The sequence below is a fragment of the Pteropus medius genome, unplaced genomic scaffold (genome assembly GCF_902729225.1).
Source record: "Pteropus medius unplaced genomic scaffold, Ma_sr-lr_union100, whole genome shotgun sequence".
Lineage (NCBI taxonomy): Eukaryota > Metazoa > Chordata > Mammalia > Chiroptera > Pteropodidae > Pteropus > Pteropus medius.
Genome location: NW_024343733.1, coordinates 208,884 through 233,068, shown reverse-complemented (window position 1 = coordinate 233,068; position 24,185 = coordinate 208,884). Strand labels below are relative to the sequence as shown.

General features: G+C 45.7%; 1 protein-coding gene across 8 annotated transcripts in view; it reads left to right on the top strand.

The window, feature by feature from the left end:
• The window catches only part of HECTD4 (HECT domain E3 ubiquitin protein ligase 4), a 157,822-nt gene that overhangs the window by 112,493 nt on the left and 21,144 nt on the right, over positions 1 to 24,185 (top strand). For all 8 annotated transcript variants that reach the window (XM_039868173.1, XM_039868171.1, XM_039868174.1 and 5 more), the window contains exons 45-60: positions 772 to 875; positions 2,697 to 2,858; positions 2,970 to 3,118; positions 3,331 to 3,410; positions 5,571 to 5,734; positions 6,368 to 6,605; positions 7,367 to 7,503; positions 7,962 to 8,088; positions 11,442 to 11,579; positions 13,036 to 13,172; positions 14,653 to 14,813; positions 18,613 to 18,794; positions 19,953 to 20,158; positions 20,436 to 20,566; positions 20,865 to 21,070; positions 22,612 to 22,791. In XM_039868173.1, the coding sequence (XP_039724107.1) occupies positions 772 to 875; positions 2,697 to 2,858; positions 2,970 to 3,118; positions 3,331 to 3,410; positions 5,571 to 5,734; positions 6,368 to 6,605; positions 7,367 to 7,503; positions 7,962 to 8,088; positions 11,442 to 11,579; positions 13,036 to 13,172; positions 14,653 to 14,813; positions 18,613 to 18,794; positions 19,953 to 20,158; positions 20,436 to 20,566; positions 20,865 to 21,070; positions 22,612 to 22,791 (2,502 nt within the window). The remainder of the gene's footprint in view (positions 1 to 771; positions 876 to 2,696; positions 2,859 to 2,969; positions 3,119 to 3,330; positions 3,411 to 5,570; positions 5,735 to 6,367; positions 6,606 to 7,366; positions 7,504 to 7,961; positions 8,089 to 11,441; positions 11,580 to 13,035; positions 13,173 to 14,652; positions 14,814 to 18,612; positions 18,795 to 19,952; positions 20,159 to 20,435; positions 20,567 to 20,864; positions 21,071 to 22,611; positions 22,792 to 24,185) is intronic.

Here is a 24,185-nt window from a genome sequence, read left to right as displayed (position 1 = left end):
ATCCAGATTCCCTTTCTTCTCTGGTTATTGAAATCCTATCTTTTCTAAGATCTAATTTAATACTGTCCTCATTAAGCCTTTCCAGATCCCGGAATGAAGTCATCACTCACTCATCTGCTCCTGTGTTTGTGCTTTATATCATAATAACATACTATGTCACATATAAATCACATAATAATATGCTACAGCCTTGCACTGTGGTTTTTATTATATATATGTACACATGTACATGTCTTCTCTGTCCTTCCAGATTGGGGACTTCAGCTCATATATCTTTGTATTCTCTAACATCTAGCACTGCGCCTTACTCGTAGGAAATGATCAATAGGTATTAGACTTTTAAAACATTGATTTAGATGATAAGAATAATAGCCTTCATTTACTAGGGGATAATAATAGCTTTCATATGAGAGTTTGCCTTGTGCAAGGGACTTGGCTAAAGCTTCTCCTTGAGTTATTTCATCTCATTTTCACCACCGTGCGAGGCACAGGCACTCTTATTATCCCCGCATTGAGAGTGAGATAGTGGATATTGAGTCATGGAGCTAGATTCTGAATCCAGGCAGCCCCACTCCAGAGCCCATGTGCTGGGCCACATTGCTATGCTGCTGAGCTGCGTGTGGCAGACAAAGATGTCTGGGTGTTTGCTCTTTTGTAAGAATTTGAAGAATCTCTGTAAGCATCTTATTGCTTCGACCCTACTCCAGAAGAGCTGGAGCCCTCTCAGGGTTGTAGGACTCGTTGACACGGATTCGATGTATCCCCCTCCAGGAGAGCGACTGGCAGTTGTGGAGGTGCAGTGTGAACGGCTGAGGATGCTCTACCGGGACTGCGCTCGGCCCCCGCCACCGCCACTGCAGGCCGACCGGAGACAGGTGAGCCCTCTGCAGTGCACCACACCTGCCCATCTGCAGTATGTGGCATCCAAGAATGCTGAGTGGCACGTTAATGATATTTAGAATGAGCAAAGCCATGTGGAGGTGTGTGCTCTGCACTGACATGCTGTCATCTTTGAATATGAAAGCACATTGATTGACATTCTGAGTATTAAAAGAGCGGAGGAGCAGAACTCGTTAACTTCTAAATTTCTATGTTATCAATAACAGGAAAAAACTTTTTCAAAATTTTAGATCCGTAGTCCATTTCATAATAATAAGTGTATATATGGAGAGCGAATGAGAGAGTGATTAAAAATCCAAAGTGGCAAAGTTTTAACAATTGGTATCTGTGAATGTTCCTGGCAGCACTATTCATAATAGCCAAAAAGTGGAAACAACCTAAATGTCCATCAACTGATGAATGAATGCACAAGATGGGGCATATCCATTCAATGGAATATTATTCAGCCTTAAAAAGTAATGACATAATAATAGGTGCTCCAATATGGATAAACCTCGAAAGTATGCTAAGCGAAAGGAGCCAGTCAGAAGAGAACACATGTTGTATGATTCTGCTTATATGTAATGTCCAGGACAGGCAAATCCATAGACGCAGAAAGCAGATTGATGGTTGCCAGGGGCTGGGAGTGGAGAGGGATAGGGAGAAACTCTTGTAAGGGGGACAGAAATATTCTAAAATTAGATCATGATGGTGGTCGTGCAACTCTGAATATCCTAAAAAGCACTGAATCATATACTTTAAATGAGTGAATTACATGTTATGTGAATTATATCTCAAAAATAACAGTGAATCTAGGTAGAGTATAAAAATTGTGGTATTGCAGTTTTTCTCTAGTTTTGGAATCATTTCAAAATAAAAAGTTAAAAATATATAAAAGAAGAAACGTCAGCTGAAATCTCAGCATCTCCAGTTACTACTGTCAGCATATTAACGTGAAAAACCTACAATTTTTTTAAACAAAAATGGATTTCACTGTCCTCATTGTTTTGCATCTAGCTTTTCCCCCCTGTAGATGAGTACCTTTCCGCATCAATCAATAGAAACTTAATAGCCCAGCGTTTCCTTGTGCCTCAGTTTACTCAGGCTTTTATTATTGCAGATCACATTGTCTATCATTTTCGCCCTAACAATGATCTTCACATCCTTGGGGCTAATCTTTACATGCATCTTTCCATTCTTTCTTTGGGATAAAAAGTGAAATTGATGGGTTTTTAAAAATATGCTTTTGTCTGATAGAGAAGCTTAAAATTTTATGATTAGATTTATTAAAAACTATGAACGTAAAAAAAATGAGGCAATTAACCTAAAGAAAAAAAAGGGGAGATATGACCATATTACTCCTTTTTAGCTTTGAGCTGAATATTGTCATTGTAATACAAATTTCGCTAACTCATCGAACTAAAATTTGTCCTGTAACTACACTGGGACTATGGGGGGTGAGGGCCTGTGTGTAAGGAGGAGATATGTGAAAATTAAAACCTCATTTGTCATAGTAGAAGATAAATGATGTCTTCACGGGATATTAAAAGTAACATTATAAGCCTAGGAGAAATAGAGGTAATTAGAATTAACAGTTAAAAACGGTAAGAGAGTAGTTGTTTCTAGAGAGCGGGACTGGCCACGTGGAAGGAGACTGCCTTTTTGTAAATAAAATTTCCTTTGGAAAAAAGTTAAGCTTGAGAAAAAAGATATACCTACGTTATAACACCATTAAATGACAACTATTTTTCTTCTTTGAGTGAGTAAAGGAATTCATGTTTGCGATTCCATTGAATGAGGGTTTTTTCCCATTGTAGCCCAAAGAGATAACTTGGAGCCCCTCCAGAGTGTTCCCACCCGTCCGAGCCTGCATGTTCTCATCACACCTTACTTCCGTCACCTTCCTGGCTGACCCCAGCGCTGGGGGCGGTCTGCCCCGGGGCACGTTTATCTATGCCACCTCACCACTGCCAGTTCAGGTAAGGAATCCCATGGCACACTGGCTTTTGCCTCTTTCCTTCCAATTTGAAAGAAAAAGCAAGTTCACGATGAGCCCTCTGATCATCTGCCCACTTCTGGTGTTTCTTCAGGCCCCATCCTTTTACTGGGAAATTGAAATTGTTTCCTATGGAGATACTGATGACGACACTGGACCAATAGTTTCCTTTGGCTTCGCTACAGAAGCAGAGAAACGAGATGGGGCTTGGACTAATCCAGTGGGCACTTGTCTTTTCCATAAGTAAGTGGCTACTATCACTGTTACTTAAAAAAAAAGTCATTGGTGTAGATGTTTTAATAGTAGAGTAATAGCATTATAATCTCTATCCCCCAGAAAATATATGAAACACTAGTTGGAAAGCTATTCATGTTTAGGGAAAGAACATAGCTGAGAGCCCTCCGCCTGCTTCTGGCCGAGTAGCCTCGTCTCTGACTCTGTCTGTTTGTCCCTAGCAATGGCCGCGCCGTGCACTACAATGGCTCCAGCTTATTACAGTGGAAGAGCGTTCGCCTAGACGTGACTCTCTCTCCTGGTGAGTGCAGGGGGAGCTTATTTTTACCCTCTGTATATCTATGGTACCCAGATTTTGGTCTAAGTAGGCTAAAATTAAACCTAGCAAACTGGAAATGGGCAATTTGTCTTTCAGCGAAGACCAAATCCTTGTCATTGCTGTCCCCTAGTTTATACCAAATCTGTCATTTATGAGGCCATTGTCATTTAGGGCCTTCATTTGTTAATTTAGGAGTCACATTTACTTTTGTTCTTCAATCTTTAGAAAAATCTGAGATTTTGCATCTCTCTGCAATTTCATCTGAGCAGATAAAAAGCTTCAAAAAGAGAACTCTACCACTAGCCACGAGGCACTGGCGAAATGTATTATGGTACATGCATAGACTTTGCTGTGGGTAGCCGAAACATCTGGTCGAGCTTCAACAAATATTCTGCCTAGATGTTTTACTCACATAGTCAATTCAGTTTGTAAAGTCTAGTTGCCCTCCTTCCTTTTAGCTTCCATGTAAGTAACTTGATCTGTATAGTAGATGAATTGGGACGAGTCCTACGTGCTCCAGCAGTAGCAAGATACAGGCACTGTCCTCCTGACATTAGAAGCAGCCAAACATGTTGGCTACAGTTTTTTCAGACAGGACATCTTAGCATCATCTCTGATAAAAACTGAAATTGTCACATATGGTAGATGATCTGGGATGCTTAGACAAGGAATACCAAGCCACTCCATCTAATAGGTGACCTCTCTTAGCTGTCTGGGGGGTAATTTTGCCATCACTCATCCTCAAGGGAACTACTTGTTAAATTACCCTTTTCTGAGGAGTACAGTGTTTTCAGTTATGGTCAAGTTATGACTCGGAAATAATTTCCTGGCAGTTTTTTCCCCTCTTAGGTTATGGAGCAGAGCTCTGGTTTCTCTGCTAAGTATTTACGGAAATGCTTTGGGCACAAAGAGGGGTGAGGGGAGGGCAAGGGAACCGTAGTCAGGGTTTTCGGTTGTTTGTTGCTGTCATTTGTTGCTTTGTTTGATCACATTTTAGTTTTTAAAAAAATTTGGGACTGGGCCTCAGGCACACATGCCATCTTCTTCTTAGAGAATATGTCTCTGTGGGAATCGGGAAATCACTTTTTACAACAGAATCTCAACCCCTGTACCAACACTTCGGGCGTCCATTCATCAGCAGATACTGAGCATCTCCTATGTGCAGAGCACTCTCCGACCCTGAGGATGCCATACTGAATCATGACAAGTCCCTGACCATTGTGAAGCCCATCCTAGTGGTATCAAAAGCATATGAGCCCCTGTGATGAAAAATTGACTCATAAAACTTCAAGCACGTACTGGGAGTTTATAACAGATTAGTCTTAAGGCTACACATGCTAGCAATTCCCTGGAGTAACCAGGATAAGAGCACTAAGTAGTGGACACACTCCCCTTGGGTCTCTAAGTTCTATCCAAGTATCCAGTCACCCCATAAGAAAGCAGCTAGGTGTGTATTATTTCAGCTTCCTACAAAATGTTTTAAATACATGTAACTAAACGGACATAAGGTGCTTCAATTGTATATCGTTAGTTTACACTGCGGGTTGTTTTAAATTATATTTTTAAGACCATTTCTAAATCTTCCACAAATTTATTGAGAAAATATGACCTTTTTACCTTTATGCCATAAGTAATCTTTCAGGTGTCAAAGGAGAAAGACATATTCCTTAATTTAAAAAAATCATACCTAATGTTACACCTTTGGTTCTGGCTGCCAGGAAAATAAAAGCTAAAATTAAAGTGTAATTGTGGTAACTAACTTAACGTGGACACTAGGTTTTTTTTTCTGTTTTGTTTCTTTTGTTCTTTAGATTCCACATACAGGTAAGATCATATGGCATTTGTTTTTCTCCAACTTATTTCACTTAGCACATAATACCCTCTAGGTCCATAATGTTCTAAGACACTAGGCATTTTTTCTTCTAAACAGTTTCTTTTTAAAATCGTTTATTTCTACTGTTTTATATTTATTTAAATACAATAAATTCATGTCTTTTTTGGACATAATTAATGGCATAAATAAATAAAAACAAAGATAGTCAATGATATGTGGCCTCATCACACTGTTTGCAATTTGGAAATTTATTTAATGGTCAATAAGAGTGGGAAAAAGTGCCCTTTTCTTCCTGTTTTCTGCCATAGGTGACGTGGCAGGAATTGGCTGGGAGAGAACCGAGGGGACTCCGCCTCCTCCGGGGCAGCCAGCCAAGGGCCGAGTGTACTTCACATACTGCGGGCAGCGCCTCTCGCCGTATCTCGAGGATGTCTCTGGTGGGATGTGGCCTGTGGTTCACATTCAGAAAAAGGCAGGTTGTCTTGCTGGGAAGGAAAACATGCTCCTTAGTAATTCGGATGCTGCTCCACCATGCTGGGGAGGGCTATCTGCTGAGTTTACCCACTGAAGTGCTGATCTCATCGGAAACACACCCACAGCACACCCAGAAGCAGTGTTTAATCTGGCACCCACAGCCACTCAAGCTGACACATAAAACTAACCGCTACAGTAGAATCAAAAATCGTAGACTTTATGGAAACAAGTACCAAGCAACTATGGTCCTCATTACCCTGAAGAAGTGATGTTTGAGTCAGGTCCAGAAGATTTTCCTGTCTTAACTAGACAAAACTGGAGGAAGGAATGTTCCAGGGGACGGGAAAAGCATGCACAGTGGCACCAGGTAGAAAGGAGCAGTGTCGGAAACAAGAAAAGTCGCTGTGTCTGAGCAGCACAGTGCAAGGCGAGGGGCGGCAGGCCGTCGGGTGCTGAGCTCTGAGCATCAGCTTACAGTTTACGCCAGCCCTCGGCCCAGGGTCACATGTTGTCCCATAGGTATGGCTGTTTTTGGGTTTGATGGTCAGTGAGGTTCACCTCAGGGTGTTAAAAATAAATAAGCAAGCCAGCCAGCCTAAGTCCTTTCAAACCCTTTATTTGATCTTTCCAGAACACCAAGACTCGCGCTAACTTTGGCTCTCGTCCATTCGCCTATGCCGAAGGGCAGGCCCACCGCAACGCCGCTGACCTGTGCACTGACCTGGCAGAAGAGATCAGTGCTAATTTTGAGGCCCTGCCCTTTGCCATGGCATCTGACAGTGACAATGATGCCGGCACCAGTATTGCATCAGACCCAGGCACTCACGGGCCACCGTGTCGGATTGCAGCTGTGGCCACTGCTCAGCAACGTAAGCTGCCGCCTCCCAGGTCCCCACCGCTTCCGGGGAATGCCAATGCTGTTACTTCTAGAAATCCGTTTAACTTGGGCTCGCTCTAGTGCCCACTGGGAACGGGGTAACAGGCCCAACGAAAGGAAATGGGGATCAGAAGGACACGAGGCAGACTGGACAGTGCTTTTCCCACATACAGGAAGCCCGCCACTGCTCGGTGCCAAGGGACTGTGGCCATGTGGACGTGCAAGTCTGAAAGTGTCCACTTCTTATAAGACAGCTAAAAACCCCAGAATTTTATATGAAATCTCGTAATTTGAAAATGTTAATTTCTTAAATTGTTTTAAAACCGAGGTCATCACAAAATAATAAAATGCCTATTGTGGGTATACATGTGTGCACCAAAATGCTTTCCTGATTATTTGAAAAGTTTCATAATCAAATTGAATAAAATTGAGCTAAAGATACCTACAGGCCATATGGGGCCCTTGGGAGACGGGTTTGCAAACTGTCTTAAAAGGTGTTCGTTTAATGCTTATGATGAACTTTCCAAATTCTTCTCTTGAGTTAAAGGAATTATTCCCATTGAAACTGTTGCAGGATTCAGGGTAATTATAAGTGATTAGTTATTCCTTGGCTGTGCACTTGAAAATTCCTACAAGTACTAGGAGTCTTCTGTCCTGCAAATTAAGAGAATACGATTTGTCCAACGATGAGAAGTTCATGATTTTTCCGGCCTGATCTTGCCTAGAATTCACCATCATTGTGCTTTGTTACAGAATACGACAGTGATACTTCCTGTCATTACAAAGTAGAGCTCAGCTATGAGAATTTCATCACCTCCGGCCCAGACCCCCACCCGCCTCCCATTGCAGACGATGAAAGTGATGACGATGACGACGACGACATCCCACAGGTAGGAGACCTGCAGCATTCACTTAGCACCCTGGTGCCCAGAACAAGCCACAAGGAACGATTTTGATCTGAGTGTGCAAGGCTGGAATTGTTAGGCATTGAGTTATGTCACTGGGTTTGAACAGTAACTCTGGAGTGTTCATTTGCCAAAACCATTCATCAGTAGCAATAGCCGTTGGGCTCTTTTGCCCAGGACCAACCCAGGTGTTGGAGAAATGAAATACTTTGACGTAACTCAGCAGTAAAGTTGGCTTTAGAGGGCAGGGAAGGGCTCGCCCCAGTCCAGCTGATGCCTTCCCTGGCTCCCCAGGTGTATTCAGTTGGGTGGTCCACACGGCGTGTCTCCTCACTGGCATGCAAGTGGGGTGAAGACCTCGGGCGAGAGCTGTACGTCAGGGCAGGACTGACGTCTGCGCGGGGCGGTCCTTCTCTGTTCATGAGTTTGCCTTCTTCTTCCAGGAGGACCACTACGCCCTGCTGGTGAAAGCGTGGGAGACCAAGGTTTTCCCCACCATCCGAAGGCGCTTCCGCAACGAAGCAGAGCGGAAGTCGGGCCTGGACCAGATAAAGGGTGCTTTACAGCTAGGTCCGCTGCTTCGTTTTTCTAATAAGCTCACTTCATGATTTGGAGAGACGTGTTTAGGTGACACACAGGCTGGAAAGGCAGAAAGAGGTTCACCTGAAGCTGGGCCGAACCTGGCGTTCCCCGTCTGTGCCTTCACTGAACCCTGTGGTCTTTGCTTTCGTGGCCGGGGTTTTATGTGCTTGTCATTTTAACTCAATGACGTGGTTGATGGGCTGCTGAAACGAAGCTGGCTTGGTTATACTAGGAAGCCAGGTGGCCTGTTGGTTAATAGCTTGGGCTCTGAAGTCACAGCCATGTGACCATGGGAAGGTTACTACTTAACATTTTCTCATCTGTAGAGTGGATCAATAATGGTAACCACCTCACATGTATATGAGAAAGAAATGTGTCAATACAGATGAAGCTCCTAAGAGCAGTGACTGCACATAGTGAGCATTCCCTTAACATAGTTCTCAACGTCACAGCAGTTAATGACAGTGAGATGTTTTTCTCCCACTGGCCACAGTTTCTCTAGCAAAGAACGATGCAGAGCGTGACCCCAGACAATAGACTGTTATTGAGCCTTCAGTGCAGATGGCCGATCGCTGTTTTAGGCTTTTCCTCATCTCGTGAAATACAAGCTTTTTGAGTTGCAGAAAGGCCTCTTCCCAACAGGCACAGCTGCCCTGACAGGGGAACATCGGTTTGATTTTCTGTTGTCATTGTGGCTGTCAGAGATGGTATAAAAAGTTTAGTTATTGTTCCCACATCAGCAATCTTTCTCTTAACTTTCGTCCTGAGGCTAGGACCGAATAAAGAGAAAAGCCACCAGAAAACCTTTATTTCTTGGCCACCTATGCTGAGTCCCTGATCTCCAGTGATAGATAAGTAATTCCTTTTTCTCATTGTTGCCAGGACTAATCAGTGTGCGTGTGAATCTATAATTTATTTCCACACTTTCTGTGTTCAAAGCTTAGACCTGTGACAGTGAATGATCTTGTTTATACTTTACCTGTGGGAATACCCACATGTCCTGTGACATGGTGGGAATGCTTCCTGCTCTTATCAGAGCCCTCTTTCAGCTGCTGACCCAAATTCCAGGACAGATCATTAATATTCTTTTCCCTTAAGAGTTTCAGGCAGAGGGAGCACACTAGGAAGGTCCCTGGGTGGGGCGAGCGTGGCTGGTTGAGGGAGCAGCAGTGAGGCCAGGCTGGTGTAGCTGAGGAGGAGCCGAGGGAGGAGCAGCAGGAAGGGAGCTGAGGGCAGCGGGGAGCGGCGCAGCCTCAGCAAGGACTTAGGCTTCTGGTCTCTAAAATGAGAAGCCATTGAGGGCTGTAAGTGAAAGAGCAACCTAATCTGATTTAGTAGACCCTACAGATAAAAAGATAATTCATTCCTCCCTATTCATGCCCAACATCTGAGAAACAAACCAGAAAAACTGTTTTGTGTTGTATCAGACTGCAGAACAGATCCTGTCTTGTTTTCCGATGACTTTCACTGAATAAGTGTAATGCCAAGCTTCTTACCACCGGCCTGAAAGCACCGATGCCGGTCACTGGTTTTCAGAGTGAGGACGGCCTTGTTGCATTTTTATCCAGCCATCGATTCATTCTCTTACTTGTCCGTGTACGCAACATGCACCTCCCCGGGTCAGGCCCTGTGTTGGAGAATAAGGAATCTTCTGTGGACAAGACCGAGATGGCCCCTTCCCCTAGTGGGAGCAGGGAGTGGTGAGGGTAGGTCAGGAGGCCACAGCTCACATAACGAGCTGCCCAGTGCAGCGTGGCTCCTCCGCCAACACGGGGTTGACGCCAAGACCTGGAGCTAGGTCGGCAACAGCAGGGTCAAGTTTAGAAATGTGATGCGCTATTTGTTCAGGGAGCCTGGTGCTGTTTACCGCTTCGGGAGAGAAAGGAGGAGACTATACAGTACGTAGATAGAACATTCCTGTATGTGACCATTGGCTGCTGTGCCTTTATTTCTATGTAGGTTCTGCTTAAAATAGAATTTCTTTTTTTCTTTTACTGTTCCCAGAGCCATCTTGAATGTCTGTGGCTAAGTATGCCTTCTCCTCCTCTGCTCCCAGTTCAGAGGAGGGAAAGAGTAGACAGCATAGCAGAAAATTTGATTATCCAAAGGCAACCGCTGAACCAGAGCCAGACCAGTGGCCTCTGGCCTCAGGACTCATCCAGAGGTGCCTGTGGCCCCTGACATACCTCTTGGGATCCATCCGTGTGGCCATGGCCAGTCAGCTGAACTATATTAATTTAAACATAAAACATTTACCTTCAAAATACAGTTCCATATAGCCAGTGGCAAAGGCCAAAAGCAGAATAGGGAGATGGCTCATGGTACCCAAGGACCATCTGTGTGCCATTTGTGGTTAAGTATCACATTCTCCCCGTGTCCCGGATTCCTGCTTGGTGAGAGCAGAGTATGTTTTCCGCCCCCTCCTCCTGCCCCGCCCCCCATTCCTCTGGAAAACGTGGCAGTTTTCCATCATCTTCTGACATCAGGCCCCATTCCTTGTTTATTCAGTCTGAGGCTTCTTTCTCTAAGCAGCCTCCTCGAATATTCACCCACTTCTAAACTGTGCTCAGAAAATTGCTATGCTTTTTTATTACAGCAAGGCCAGCGAATAATGGAATGGTAGAGAAGCGTGATGGCGATAGGCCTTGTTTAAAAGCAGATGCTGTCGGCACCTGTTCTTCTACCCACAACTTCCCAAGCAGGGTGGGAGCTGAGGCAGCCACAGCAAATGGAGACATCGTGCCCCATCTCTCTGTACTCCCCACAGCGCCATTTTCTTCCGGGCTTTGGACATTTATCTGCCTGGTTTATTAATTAACAGTGGCCATTGCTATCGAACAGAACCATGTGTCCTCATTCCGAGAAGAACAACAGGTTCCAGTACTGGATAGAGACATGTCTCTCTGTCTGTGTTAAATAAGCAACATGTGTTTGTTGTCGTAAAAATCAAACTCAGTACAAAAGAGTATTAGGTAGGAAAAAAACATTTCCTTTACTTTTTCTTACTCTCCATTTGTCACACCATTTGTTCTTTTGACTTTACCTAAAATGATCGCATAATAACGTACCATCATTTATGACCATTCCGCATTGATGAATGCTTTCGTTATTTTCGGCTTTTGTCCAGTTTTCCTGCAGAGCTGCAGGGAGTGTTCTTGTACCTTTGCACGCTCTTCAACTTGGTAGACAGTGCACAGTTACCCTCTCCAAAAGACTGCATACTCCCACAGCGGTGTTCGAGAGATTCTCTTATCTCTTCATTCTAGGTGTGAGTCAGTGGCATGGTCAATGTGAAGATCGCGTACTCTCCGGCGAGTTACCCGTGCTGTTCTCTCTTTCAGGCATGGTGGACATCGCCCGGCAGACGGTTGAATTCCTGTACGAGGAGAACGGTGGCATCCCAAGAGACCTCTATCTTCCCACCATCGAGGACATCAAAGACGAAGCAAACAAGTTCACGATTGATAAAGTTCGAAAAGGTTTTTGCTTTCCCCCTTACTTCTCCTGTGAAACTTCCTATGAAATGAGAGGTTTTCCCAAGCATGACCTTGCGCCAAGCAGCAGCTGTCACTCTCCTTACTCTGAGTGACGTGACCTCTTCCAGGCTCTCCCATTTGAAGCCATAATGCTTAGACATTTGTCTGTCCTCTGGTGTCCTCTTGCATGTTTCCAGAACTCACTAGCATGAGCAGGATGAGACAGGACAGTTAGACAAAGAGAGAGCGGGGTAAGTGGAAGATTCCAGACAGGCCTGGCTGCTGAGCTAATAAACCATGAAAATGTGGTTATATTGTGCTTTTTAGGATTTTAACAGAATGTGTATATTCTTTTGATTAATTATCATATATTTCGAGGAAATGAAAATATAGAAAAACCCAAAAAAAGAATTTAAAACCACTCATTAAACCTTCACAAAAATATTTGACCATCATGGGAAGGGGAAAGAATATATTTTTTCTTTTTTCTTTTCTTTCGGGGTCTAATTCGTATACCATAAAATTCACCCTTTTAAAGTATACAATTTAGAAATTATTAGTATTTTCACAAAATTGTGCAGTCACCAAACCAATTCTCTAATTCAAGAACATTTTCTTCCCTCCAGAAGAAATCCTGTACCCTCACCGCTCCCCATTCCTCCCTCCCTTTAGGCCCTGGCAACAATTAATCTACTTTCTGTTTCTATGGATTTACTTACTCCATACATTTCATACGAATGGAATCATGTAACACACGGTCTTTTGTGTCTGGCCCCTTTCATGTAGCATGATTTTTCAAGATTCATCCATGCTGTGGCATGTGTTGGTACTTCATTCCTTTTTTTATGGCAAAACAATATTCCATTATATAGATAATACCCCATTTTGTTTATCCATTCATCAGCCGATGGGCACTTGGGTTGTTTCTACCTTTTGGGTGTTAGGAGTAATGCTCTGAACATTAGCGTTTAAGTTTTTGTGTGGACGTGTGTTTTCATTTCTCTTGGGCATATATAAGAGTGGGATTCCGAAGCGACTACACCATTTTACATTCCCACCAGCAATGAATGAGGGTTCTAGTTCCTCCACATCCTTATCAGCACTGACTATTGTCCATCTTTTCGATCATGACTATCCTAGTGGGTGTGAAGTGGCAACTCATTGTGGCTTTGACTTGCATTTCCCTGTTGACTAACGATGTTGAACATCTTTTCACGTGTATCGTTTCATTTCTTTTTGGAGAAATGTTTATTCAGATCCTTTGCCCATTTTTAATTGGCTTACTTGTCTTTTTATCGTTGTATTGTGAGAGTTCTTACAACATTTTGTTGTATTATCTTCCAGACCAAGCTGTGTTCCTTTTTGGTTATAACTAACCTGAGTGTATTGTGAAATGCTATAGTCTCAACACGATAATGATACTTGCTCCTGAAAAAACTTCTCCATCTACCCTCCTCAGGTCTCACAGTAGTAACCCGCTCTCCAGACAGCAATAATGTAGCCAGCAGTACAGTTGGAACTGCTCTGCCAAAATTTGCCATCCGAGGGATGCTGAAAACCTTTGGGCTTCATGGAGTCGTCTTAGATGTCGATTCAGTGAGTGCACAGCCTTCTACATATACTGAGACTTCCATGCCCAGACTCCAAGTACCTTAAAAAGTGATTATACAGATGGATTACTCTTCAGATTAGGGATGAAGAAACCAAGCTAAGTGCAGTCATACCAGATGATCCGCCTGAGACGAGCCCAGATCAGGGCTGATGGATTATAAACTCTTAACTCTCGGTGCCGTCAGTTCCTTCAGACCATGCCGCCTCTGTCATTCTTTCTGTGAGCCGTGTTCAAACTGTCCCTGCATTAGATCTACCCAAGTTCCAAGGGAAAATTCTCTCATTGTCCTTGGTGAATGGATGATCTGCCATTGTCATGGTTGTTACTGACATAAATCAAAGAAATAGTTTTGTGATTTTGATCACATCATCTCATTAGTTCTCTCAGCTTCAATTTCCCTGCATGTAAAATGAGTGTATTAATAAACTAGATCGTAGTTTTCCTCTCTGTTTTGCAGGGCCTTCTCATGGCGCTCAGCTAGGATCAGGGGCGGGGGCAGCGGAGAAAGGAACACAGAAGCAATTGAGGGCAAAGCTCAGGCTTTCTTTTGAAAATGGGGTCCTGTCTGAAAGCTGTGACTGCACGATCTTCAGGTGGCATACACATGCTTGCATTTAAGAGGTTTCCTGTGCAAGAAAAACTGATGAAATAATATAATTCACATCTAAAAGTCTCTGATAAACAGATATCTGTCACCACATAGATAAGCCTTGGTATCTATCTAGATAGAGGTACAGATAATGTTAGGTACCACTAATGATTTGAAATTGCAAGTTTTCCATCTTCAACTGACTCCAGTTTACCAAAACTTAATTTATATCATTAAATTTTTAAGAGAGGCTATTGACTGGTGATTGACTAAGGTGAACCTTCAGTTTGAAAATTCTGTCAGTAATGCTGTTGATCTCCCGCTACCTTTTGGTACAAACTCTGATTCTAGTTATCAGCAATGGAAATGTGTGAAAGTAGAAATTAGAAAAATAGAAATTATGTTGAAGTAATAACTTATTTTTCAAGTAGTTTGACCCCCTTTGTTTTAATAATAACCGTTAAATAAAAATTATGTTGCTGTTTGAATCCAGAATGCATATGCATGAGCTTAATTATTATTTTTCCAGCAATAAAATAGAGCTGTCAGACACATTCCCTACTTTTATAAAAATAACACAGAAACAATGAACATAAATTTTACCTGCCAACAATATGTGTTGAACTGTTACTGAAGTATAGCGTTATTCTTTTAAAATTTCTAACTCATGATTACATCGAAGTTCTTAATTTACTGTACCAGTTAAAATTTGTCAACTGTATGAAAAAGCTAAACATGCTGTCAATACAGTACTCGACCAGTGGCATGCTGCTATAAAACTTTGGTTTTATATAAATAATATATGTTTTTTAAAACTTGGGTGGGGAAAGTCAGTGCTCAAAAAAATAAGTAGACATTTCCTTTTACGATTGCAGGTAAATGAGTTGGTGCAGGTAGAAACGTACCTCCGAAGTGAAGGTGTGCTGGTCCGATACTGGTATCCTATCGACATGTTGGAAAGGCCCCCGGCTGGCTACCGAAGGACTGCCACCAATGGGCTGGTCACACTGGACAATACTAACCTTCAAATTCACAGGTAAAATTGATCCCTTCTTTCTAGCGCGTCACAGAAATCCACTCACTGTTTTACCACACGTGCCAGTCACTGTTGACAAGAAGGCTTTCCCTTCGAAGCTAAGTGTTAGAAGGAGCTAGTAAAGGTAACAGCAAAATCGCAGAAGCTGGGAAGAAAAGGCGCAGGATTCAGTACCATGTGTGCTGTGCTGTGAGCTGGAGGGCTTGCGGGGTGGCTGAAGATTTGGAGAGTGTTTTAAGTTATGAAGAGTAGAGCAAGTCAGGAAGAGCTCAGTCAGAGGATGCCCAGCACTGTGCACAGTGGCCTGTATCTGTCACGCCGACGTAGCGTTCCTCCAGGCCAGTCCTGTGAGCGCTGTGCTGGGAGTCTAAGGGGACATGCGCCTGCCCCTGGCTTAAAACCCAGAGATCAGGCAAAATTCCCTCACATGTACCTGTGAATTACTTCTTTTGGTCTTAAGAATTTTGGCAACAATTCAGAGGAAAATATAATAGTAAATGGAGTTCTCTGATAAAAGTTTCCATAAACTATTTCTCACGCTAGTCGTCCATTAGCATCACCGTTTCTCACTGTGTTGTTAATTTTGAATCAACTTGAGTGACTCTCCAGCTTAGACCTCTCACTGGAACTCCAGATGCATGAATTCAGCTGACTCCGTGCCATCTCCATTCTGATATACAAATCACCCCATTTGGATGGTCTGAAATTCAGCGTAAAAATCAAATTTACAAGACCAAAATAGGCCACACTTGGCACTGGCGTCACTTAGAAAGACACCGGATAGCAAGCATGGCACACCATAGGGCAGTGTCATGCTTGTGTCTTCAGTAGGAGTCATCACAGTCATCCAGCAGTTCCGGGGCTGGTCCCTGACCCCACCCAACCAAGTGACAACCCAGGTGTGTGAGGGACGGACTTCACATGGCAGTGTTCACGTGGAGGCTGAGCAGTCCCATGTCCCAAGTAGAAGCCATTGTCTTTTGTAACAGTTCCACGGGCACAGTCTCTAGGCATTCCAACAAGAGTCTCCATACCCCAGGAAGCTTTGAAGCCGCAACTCACCGAGAACGTTCTTTTGGGCCTCCCAATACAGATACAGCTTATCAACTGGGAGTCACTTTGACCATAAGCAGTGTGCCTGGTGGTATTGCTGATATTCTGCTTTTGCTAGGTTTTCAGAACGAAGCTAAAAACATGTTAACCAAGGTCAATTGTTAAGTAGACAGGGAAGGAGTTTTGTTGGCCCTTTGCTCAGAGATAATCTCATAGGCACCTAAAATGTAGCCTGTAAGACAGAATCTGGATTTTCTCCTGAACGCCTCCTTCACTGGTCTTTCCATATCTGTAAGGGGGCCACGAGTCATCCTTTTTCCTCACTATCTCATGCGACCTTTCAGTGAGTCCTGTTGATTCTTCCTCCAGAATACGTCCCCACTCTATATGTCTGCATTTCTGCCACCACCCCACTAGTCTAGGCCTCAGCTCTCTCTTCTCCCCACAACAGCCAAGGTGAGCTTTTAGAAACAAATCAGATCCTTCACCTTTTTTCTCTAAGTCAAGCCTTCCCTTGGCTTTTCATTTCCCTTGGTGTAGAGTCAAACCCTTAACCTGGCTCACGAAACCCTGGGTGAGCCTGAGCCTCTTTCTCCAGCGTACTCCCCTTCGGCAGCGCTGGCCTTTCGGTTCCTCTCACACACTGAGCTCACTGCTTCCTCAGCATCTCTGTGTATGCTGTTCCCTCTGCCTGGAATGCTTTCCCAGGACTTTGCTCATTCTTATCATCAGATCTCAGTGGATATATCATCTTTCCAAAAGGCCTTGCCTTACTATCTAAAGTCGGCATGCAGTCACATGGTGTCATAACACTATTTTACTTCTCTTCCAGGACCTGATATTTTTGCTTATTTTTTAAAAAATTTATTGTGGTCTCCTCCCTCTAGAATGTAAGCTTCCTGAAAGCAGAGACTTTGATTCTCTGCCAGAGCCCCTAGTGCTCACATTACAGACTCAAAATAATTGTTGAAAAGGATCCTCAAATGCGATAATGTTGAAGGTTATAAAGCTTTATTGACTTTGACTAAGTCAGTCATATTTTTAGCAAATGTCTCACATAGATGAAACCTGCTGACTACTGACTGGCAACTGGGAGAAAAGGCGAGAATGTGCTTCGTAGGGTTAAGTCAGACTACAGGTGTAGGATGTTTGTTCTCGGTATCAATGCGGTGACCTTGGTATTGGGAGAAATGTGAAATGTGCCATACAGTTTTGATTGATTAGTAATTTCTGGTGCTAGTATGGATTTTCATCACAGGTATACTTTGTCTAAAGCACTAACATGAGTTTGAGAAAGAACCTTAAAAAACAAAGGGGTGGAGAGCTCATTAGCGACAGGGTGAAGCAGGGCTGCCAGGGAATCCAGAATCATCTCATTCCAGCTTTGTCCTGGCAACTTCAGCCTGTGAAATCTGAGGAGAAGGCTGTGGGGAGTCTGTAAGAGCTTTCAGCTTTCATATTCAGACCTCGTCTATTTTGCTGCCCCGATGCCATGAGCTGTGCGTGTGTCGTCAAGGATGGACTTCCGAGGAGGGAGGAAACAGGTGGAGTCGATCTGTTAGTATCTGGCACAAGAACATTACAGACTGGTAGAGGTGAGAAGGAAACCACCCCAAATGCAGCATCTTCTCTATTTTTTATTGTCATAGCTATACACACTCCCAATGGTTACATATTGGGTTGTTTCTTTAATTGCCATTACACTCAAATGTGATTCATCATAGACTAGCATTAAACTTAATTTGGGTCACAGGCAATATCGAGCAACCCCTGTTGGCTCCGAGTGGGTTTTATGCTGAGGCTTTATAGAAACAATAGGGCTGCTTCTCACTTTTTTAGTTAACTACTCAATACCAGAAGATTTTTAATTATGGTGATTAGCTAATAAAATACAGGGAGCCTTCCCTGTGCTTGGTATTAGCTAGATCAGATTCCTCACCAAGAGATGTTAATTCCAAATGAGACCTGCTTAGTCAAGGTGAACGCCAGTTACTTCATGAATTCATCACATTAAAAATGCCCACAGTGAATTTTTTACAATAGCTTTATCTAGATATGTCACGTGTCATACAATTCACCTGTTTAAAGTTTACAAGTCAGTGGTGTTTAGTATATTCACAGTTTTGCAGCCATCACCACCATCAATTGTAGAACATTTTCATCCCCCCAAGAAGAAACTCCATCCCCATTATTAGTTTCTATCCTGCTGTCCCCTAACTCAGCCGCCAGTCTATTTCCTGTTTCTGTGGGTTTGCTTAATTCTGGACAGTCTGAATAAACAGAACCGTAGAACGCGTGGCCCTTGCGTCTGGCTCCTTTCGCTCAGCATCACGTCTTCAGGTTTTGTCCAGGTCGTGGCACGTGTCAGTACCTCGTTCCTCTTTACCGCTGAATGAGGTGACATTGTATAGAGTTACCAGTCCTCAGCTGATGGACATTTGGGTTGTCTGCACCTTCCGGCTAGGAATAATGCTGCTGTGAACATACATACACAAGTTTTCGAACATGGATTTTCTTTTCCACGGTGGCTTTTTGAGTTGAGAAAATCCAAACATAACTAAATGTGGCTTTTTACTTAAAACAGAGGTGACTAGCTTGGAGTGCAGAACACGGGGCCAGAGGAGAAGCCTGAGGCATGTCCTTGCCCTTCGGAGGCCTGCAGCTGGCCCAGTGCACCGGTCGGAGCTGGGCTGGGGCTGGGCCGGGGCGTAGGTGCTCAGCGGTCCCCCTGCCTTCTCCCTTGCAGAGAGCTGCTGCGATGTGAGGCCGCGCTGGCCAGGCTGTACTGCCGCATGGCTCTGCTGAATATCTTCGCCCCCAAGCTGCCTCACTTGTTTACCCGCCTCTTCCACATCCCTGCCATCCGGGACATCACCCTGGAGCACCTACAGCTGCTGTCCAATCAGCTGCTCGCACCGCCCCTCCCAGGTAAGGCTTGGGAGGAACAGACCCAAGAGTGAGTCAGGCCCCCAGCGGGGGTGGCGCTTAGTGTTGTCGCCACAACGCCGCCGTCCACACCATCCACGTGGAGGGTTCAAGCACAGCGCCTTTAGGTAGCAGAGATAAACCGCGCCGAAGAGCCACGGTGGTCTTGACACTGCTTCTCACTCTGAAAAATCTAAGTGTTAACACTCCCTCTAGTCATCAGTCTACTAAGCGTTCATTGAGCTTCCGAAACTAATTGTGGATCAAGGAAAGTTAAGTGCTGTTCATGAAGGCTAGCCGCTGCACCGTCGCCTCAGACGCTCCACTTGGCGCTGTCGAGAAGGGGATTGTGTCCCTGTTGCCAAGCCCTCCTGAGTGACACATCGCGACTCCCTGAGCTGTTTAACGGGCCAGCTTGTATCTGCTGACCTCGGGGCCGTGGGGAGAGGGCGAGTGCTGTGTTTGCTCCCCCGGTGAGTACTAAGTGGTGAAGCCACTTAGCCAGTTCAGGACTGAAGGCCCCATCTGTCTTCCTCTGGCACCTCGGCCTCCAGCCTGCTCCCCTTGACCTCCTAGCAGCTAGGATGGGAGCAAGAGGTGAGAAGGGAGGTGGCATTCTAAGCTTAGCGGACACCTCGCAGCTCTGGTGTCCCAGCCAGTGCGTATGTGTGAGCCGCGCCTCCACTGACCCAGCTCAGCGCCTGAGGTTCCCTCGCTCACCGAAGGACTTCGAGATGCCAATGCACATCCGGAAAGCCTCGAAGAGCTTGTGGAAGCAGCTTTGCCACAGTGACCTGACACCTTCTTTTCCCACTCAGCCACCCTGGGTGTGCCTCCGTGCGGCTCGGGGTAGGCCAGGGCCATCCAGTAGATCGGGCTCTGGGAACCCTGAATCCAAGCAGCTCCACTTCTGCTTCGGCCTCCATAAGGTTTTATTTTAGGAAATAGTTTGGCTGCTTAAAAGAAAACAAAATTCCAAGACCACTGATCCCCCGAATCCCTCCCAGCCTGGCATCTGACTGTGATGACGTCTCTTATCCCAGACATTATGTCCAAGCGAGGCCATCCAGGTCATCCGGACAGTCTGTTCACAGTTACTTCGGCTAGCTCTGCCCTTAGCCGCTGTGGTTCTGTTAACTTAGGGTCCCTTCCTGTCCCCAGACGGCACCATCAGCTCCAGCTCCATCCTGCTGGCGCAGTCCCTGCAGCACTGCGTCCGTTCTCAGACCTGCTCGGCCACAGACCTCTTCTACCAGGGCGGCTCCCGGACGCTGAGAGAGTGGCTCGGCGTGGCCATCACACGGACGCTGCACCAGGGCGAGGAGAGCCTTCTGGAGCTGACGAAGCAGATCTGCTCTTTCCTGCAGGTAAAAAGCTGGAGCCCGAGTGGCCCTCAACTGGGAATCCAGTTTTCAATCAGGTGGCTTTCGGGCTTGCTAAAAATGACAGTCTTTCTTCCTCTGCGTTGGTCTCCTTTGCGATGCTCTTCTGCCCTGTCCCATCATACTGTCCTTCCTCTGGAGCGCTTTCTTGTCCCCCCAGCCCTGACAGCGTGTGCCTCGGCTGTGTCCTTGACCGGGATCTGGGAAGGTGAAGTGCGCCCCTGAGCTGAGCCTGTGGCTTTCCCTGTTCATGTCTCTGCAGACAGCACCAGAGCAGTTCCCCTCCGAAGAGTTTCCCATTTCCGAGTCCAAGGTCAACCTGGACGTTAACTTCCCTGGGGCGGCTTTCGTCGTTGTGTCTTGCAAAGAAAGTCAGTCTGGATTTCGCAAAGAGTAAGTCGCCCAGAGGGTGGTGGTGTTGGGGAGAGAAAAGCAAAGTGGATTCTGGTGAAACTGATGGAAGAAAAACTCAAATTTTTTTTTTCTTTAATGCTTACTATATTTGAAAATAATTTACAGTTCTTCCCGTATCTCCCTATTTTGAAAATCAGTCTTTGTAAAGAATGACCTTCTGAAATGTGGCGGGGGTGACTTAGGCATGCCCAGTTCTCACCCGCCTCCTGACGAAGCATCTGTTGACTCCCCCTGGCGATCGTGGTGGACTCTCCTCACACCCGTCCCTCCTCCTCAGCTCCTCCCTGTACAAGGCGCCATGGGCGCGAGTGCTCGTGTACGGGCTCGGCCACAAAGTGAAGCGGAATGGCCAGCTAAACCTCATCGAGGCCGTCTGCTACCCGCGGGACGCGTCTCCGGCCAACACCGGGCTCACGCCGCCTCCCACCACCAACCAGTACCCTTCCGTGATCCTCTCCACAGACAAGGTCCACATCAAACTGGGTAAATCCTGATTAGCTCATGGTAATAAGAACAGCTCGAAGTCATCCTTTGCTTTCCTTCTTTTCAACAATAGAAAGGGTTTTGTACCTTGTACCTTGCTGTGGTCCAATTTCCCATGGGTAAAGAATGGGGCTGCTTGGGGCGGCGGATTTTAGACGAAGTGGATGAAAAGAGCTTGTGTCCTGCCTAGATGAGGCCTGGCAGGTGCTTCCCAGACCCCAGTGGGGATTTCTTGTCCTTCCACAGTGTGTGTGGGGACACCTGCAATTTAGGTTGACCCAAACAGAGCAGTCTCATCATTTAACGCTGATAATCCAAGCTGCCTTTCCTCAAGTCCTCATTAAAACCAGCTTCTCGGGTGTGATGCGGCTCCCTGGGGCGTGGGCCTCCCATGAGCCTATCTCCCCCATCTAAGTGGTAAACAGCCCTGAGGCCAGGCCAGGAAGCCCGGATGGTCTCGTCTCTCCGGCATCTTTTGTTAAACCTCCATGGACTTAGTTTAGATCAGGACTCCATTTCTAAATCGTGAAGCTGTTGCTGACTGTCCGCTTCAGGTACCGCACCAGCTGGCTAAGTAAACACGCAGAGGAGAGGAAAACCTTGTCTTAGAATCCCTGGTTACATTCGACAAGAAAAGACAGACACAGTTGCTAAAGGCAATTGTAAGATACATGGGTCTTGGCTTCTCTGTGGGCCCAGTCCAAGAGACATTACATCTTTAGGGAATGAGATGATTGGACATTTCTGAAATGATTTGGTCATTACTAAACAACTTGATCATCTCTTTTTATTGGGGTCCATTTTTTCGTAGTATTTTGCCTATACTAGCTGTTTTCGAAACTCTGTATTAAACACGGAAAATCTCTGTCTTACCTATCATTCCCCAGTTACCAGCATGTAAACGTTCACCCTGAAGTACAGACCAGTCAGCAGTGGTTCCCCCCGACTTGACCCCTGAAGCCTGGTTTATGTCTGACCGGTGCTTGCAGTGGGGTTGGGGTCAGTGCAGGATGTGAGGGGGACCAGGTCTCAGGGTCAGTTTCAGGCAATGACAGAAGGTAATAAAAGAGAATCAAGGCCTGAGGTCTTGGTAGTGCCTAATCTTCAGGACTCCCTGCCGTCCCCTCTGTAAGCCTGATGGAAGCTCAGTGCGGGATCGCAGCCACACCAAAGGGCCAGTTATTTCTTTACCGAGCTGGGACTGTTCCAGTGAAGCATCTTTGAAAGTCTGACTTAACGGTTTCCATGCCCAGTCATCAGGCTCGTTGGTATCTGACTGACTGAGCAATGTTCATCTTTCCCTCTTCCCATTGCTGCCCTTCGTCCCAGTGTCACACCAATAAGTGGACTCCTTGGAGGGATGTCCCTTGGCTTCATCTGCACCTGCAGCTGACTCTGTCTGGAGTGACGAGTCCCCTCGCCTCCAGCAGACGCACGGCAGCCTTTCCGGCTGTTTCTGCACACACACGAGGCAGGCCTTTTCCTCGGGCCTGTTTCGGTCAGGTGCTGCCAAGCACAGCTTTCCTCCTGGGCTCTTTTAGGCGTGTCGCCACCTCCCGGAGCCGTGCTGGTGTTGCATTCCCTGCCTCTGGAGTTCCCACTGGCCGTGGCCTTCGCCGAGCAGCTGCTGTCCTGGAAGTCAGAGGATGGCGAAGGGAGATCGGAGGACGAGCCCGACACCATCCCGGCGTCTGTCCTCCTGCTGGTGGTGGAGCTGCTGGGTGAGGCTCACGCCCTCGGGAGCGGGAGCGGGGCCCTGGGCGAGCTGGCGAGCTGTCTCGGGTGTGAGGGAGGAGCTCGCCAGGCGGGCTAGGGATTGGCCCAGCAGCCACGGCCTCCTGTCAGGTTGCTGCCATTGGAAGGAGGCTAGGGGCGTTGAGGGGAAGGTGCAGCCTAGGCCTCCACATCTGTGGTTTGCGGGATATTTCCATTATTTTTAGGAACGGCAACTAACCATGAAAATAAGATCGATTTTTATCACACTTTACTTTAAAACAGAAATATATGCCATATTGAAACTTTGGAGGTTAAAGATGGTATGGAAGTGAATGATGTTGCAAAATCAAATGTTATGACGTCATCGCTCCTGCAAAGTTAAAAATGGGTTTTGGCAAAACTCATGGAATGGTCAGCTTCAGAGTTGTATATTTACCATACGTTAATTTACGTCAAAAAATTTTCTAAATAAATATTGAACTTTAATGATATCTCTGCTTATGTGTTTAGAGATGAAATGTACTGATGTTTGCAAGTTATTTTGAAATAATCAAAAGCTAAGATGAGTTTATGGGTGAGTGGAGGGATAGGTGGCTGTATATAATAAAGCAAATACAGCAAAATGTTAATGGTGGAATCCAGGTGATGGGCAAAAAGGTGTTCGCTGTGTAAGTATTTCCATTTTTCTAGATTTTTGAATGTTTTTATAATATATTGGAAGGGGGAAAGTGTTGCAAACTCAGACGCCCTCAGGGGTCAGGCAGATGATGTAAATGAGGGAAATAAAGGAGGAAAGCAGGCTGGGGGAGTTTGGCGAACTGAAGGGTAGGTGCCCTGTCAGGCAGCCACTGAGCCCCGCTGCTCAGGGTTGCATGAGGACGTGGCTCCAGTCCTGCCAAGTATTACTACTTTTTATTTCAAGAAAAGCCAGAAATCCAGAGATTGATATTTATTTCCCAACTAATTCAAATTCTTTAAAACACATGGGGATGGCGGGGGACGCGGAGGGTGGCGAGCAGGGAACCACTGTCTCTGGGGACAAGATGTCTGTGGCCAGTCTCAGCTCGTGGGCCTCCATTTGCAATTTTAGTAAAGAATTCTCTCCAAGGCCTTCTTCTTACATCAGTGTCAAATGGCAGAGGAAGGGCAGTGGAGGAGGAAACACAGCGTCTGAGGGACAAACCTGGGACCCCATTGGCACTTGTCCTCTGTGAATGGCTCAATGAGGCCCGCATCTCATGACAGCCTCGGCTTCTTTCCAGTTAGAATTAGCAAACAGCATTGCCCCAAGAGAGCAGGAGGCGCGAGCCCCGCCTCCATGGGTGCTGGGCTTGAGCAGAGATCAGGCTGGTGCTTCAGCCGGGCCGGCCCTGGGGGCTCCCTGTCTGTAACACGCCTG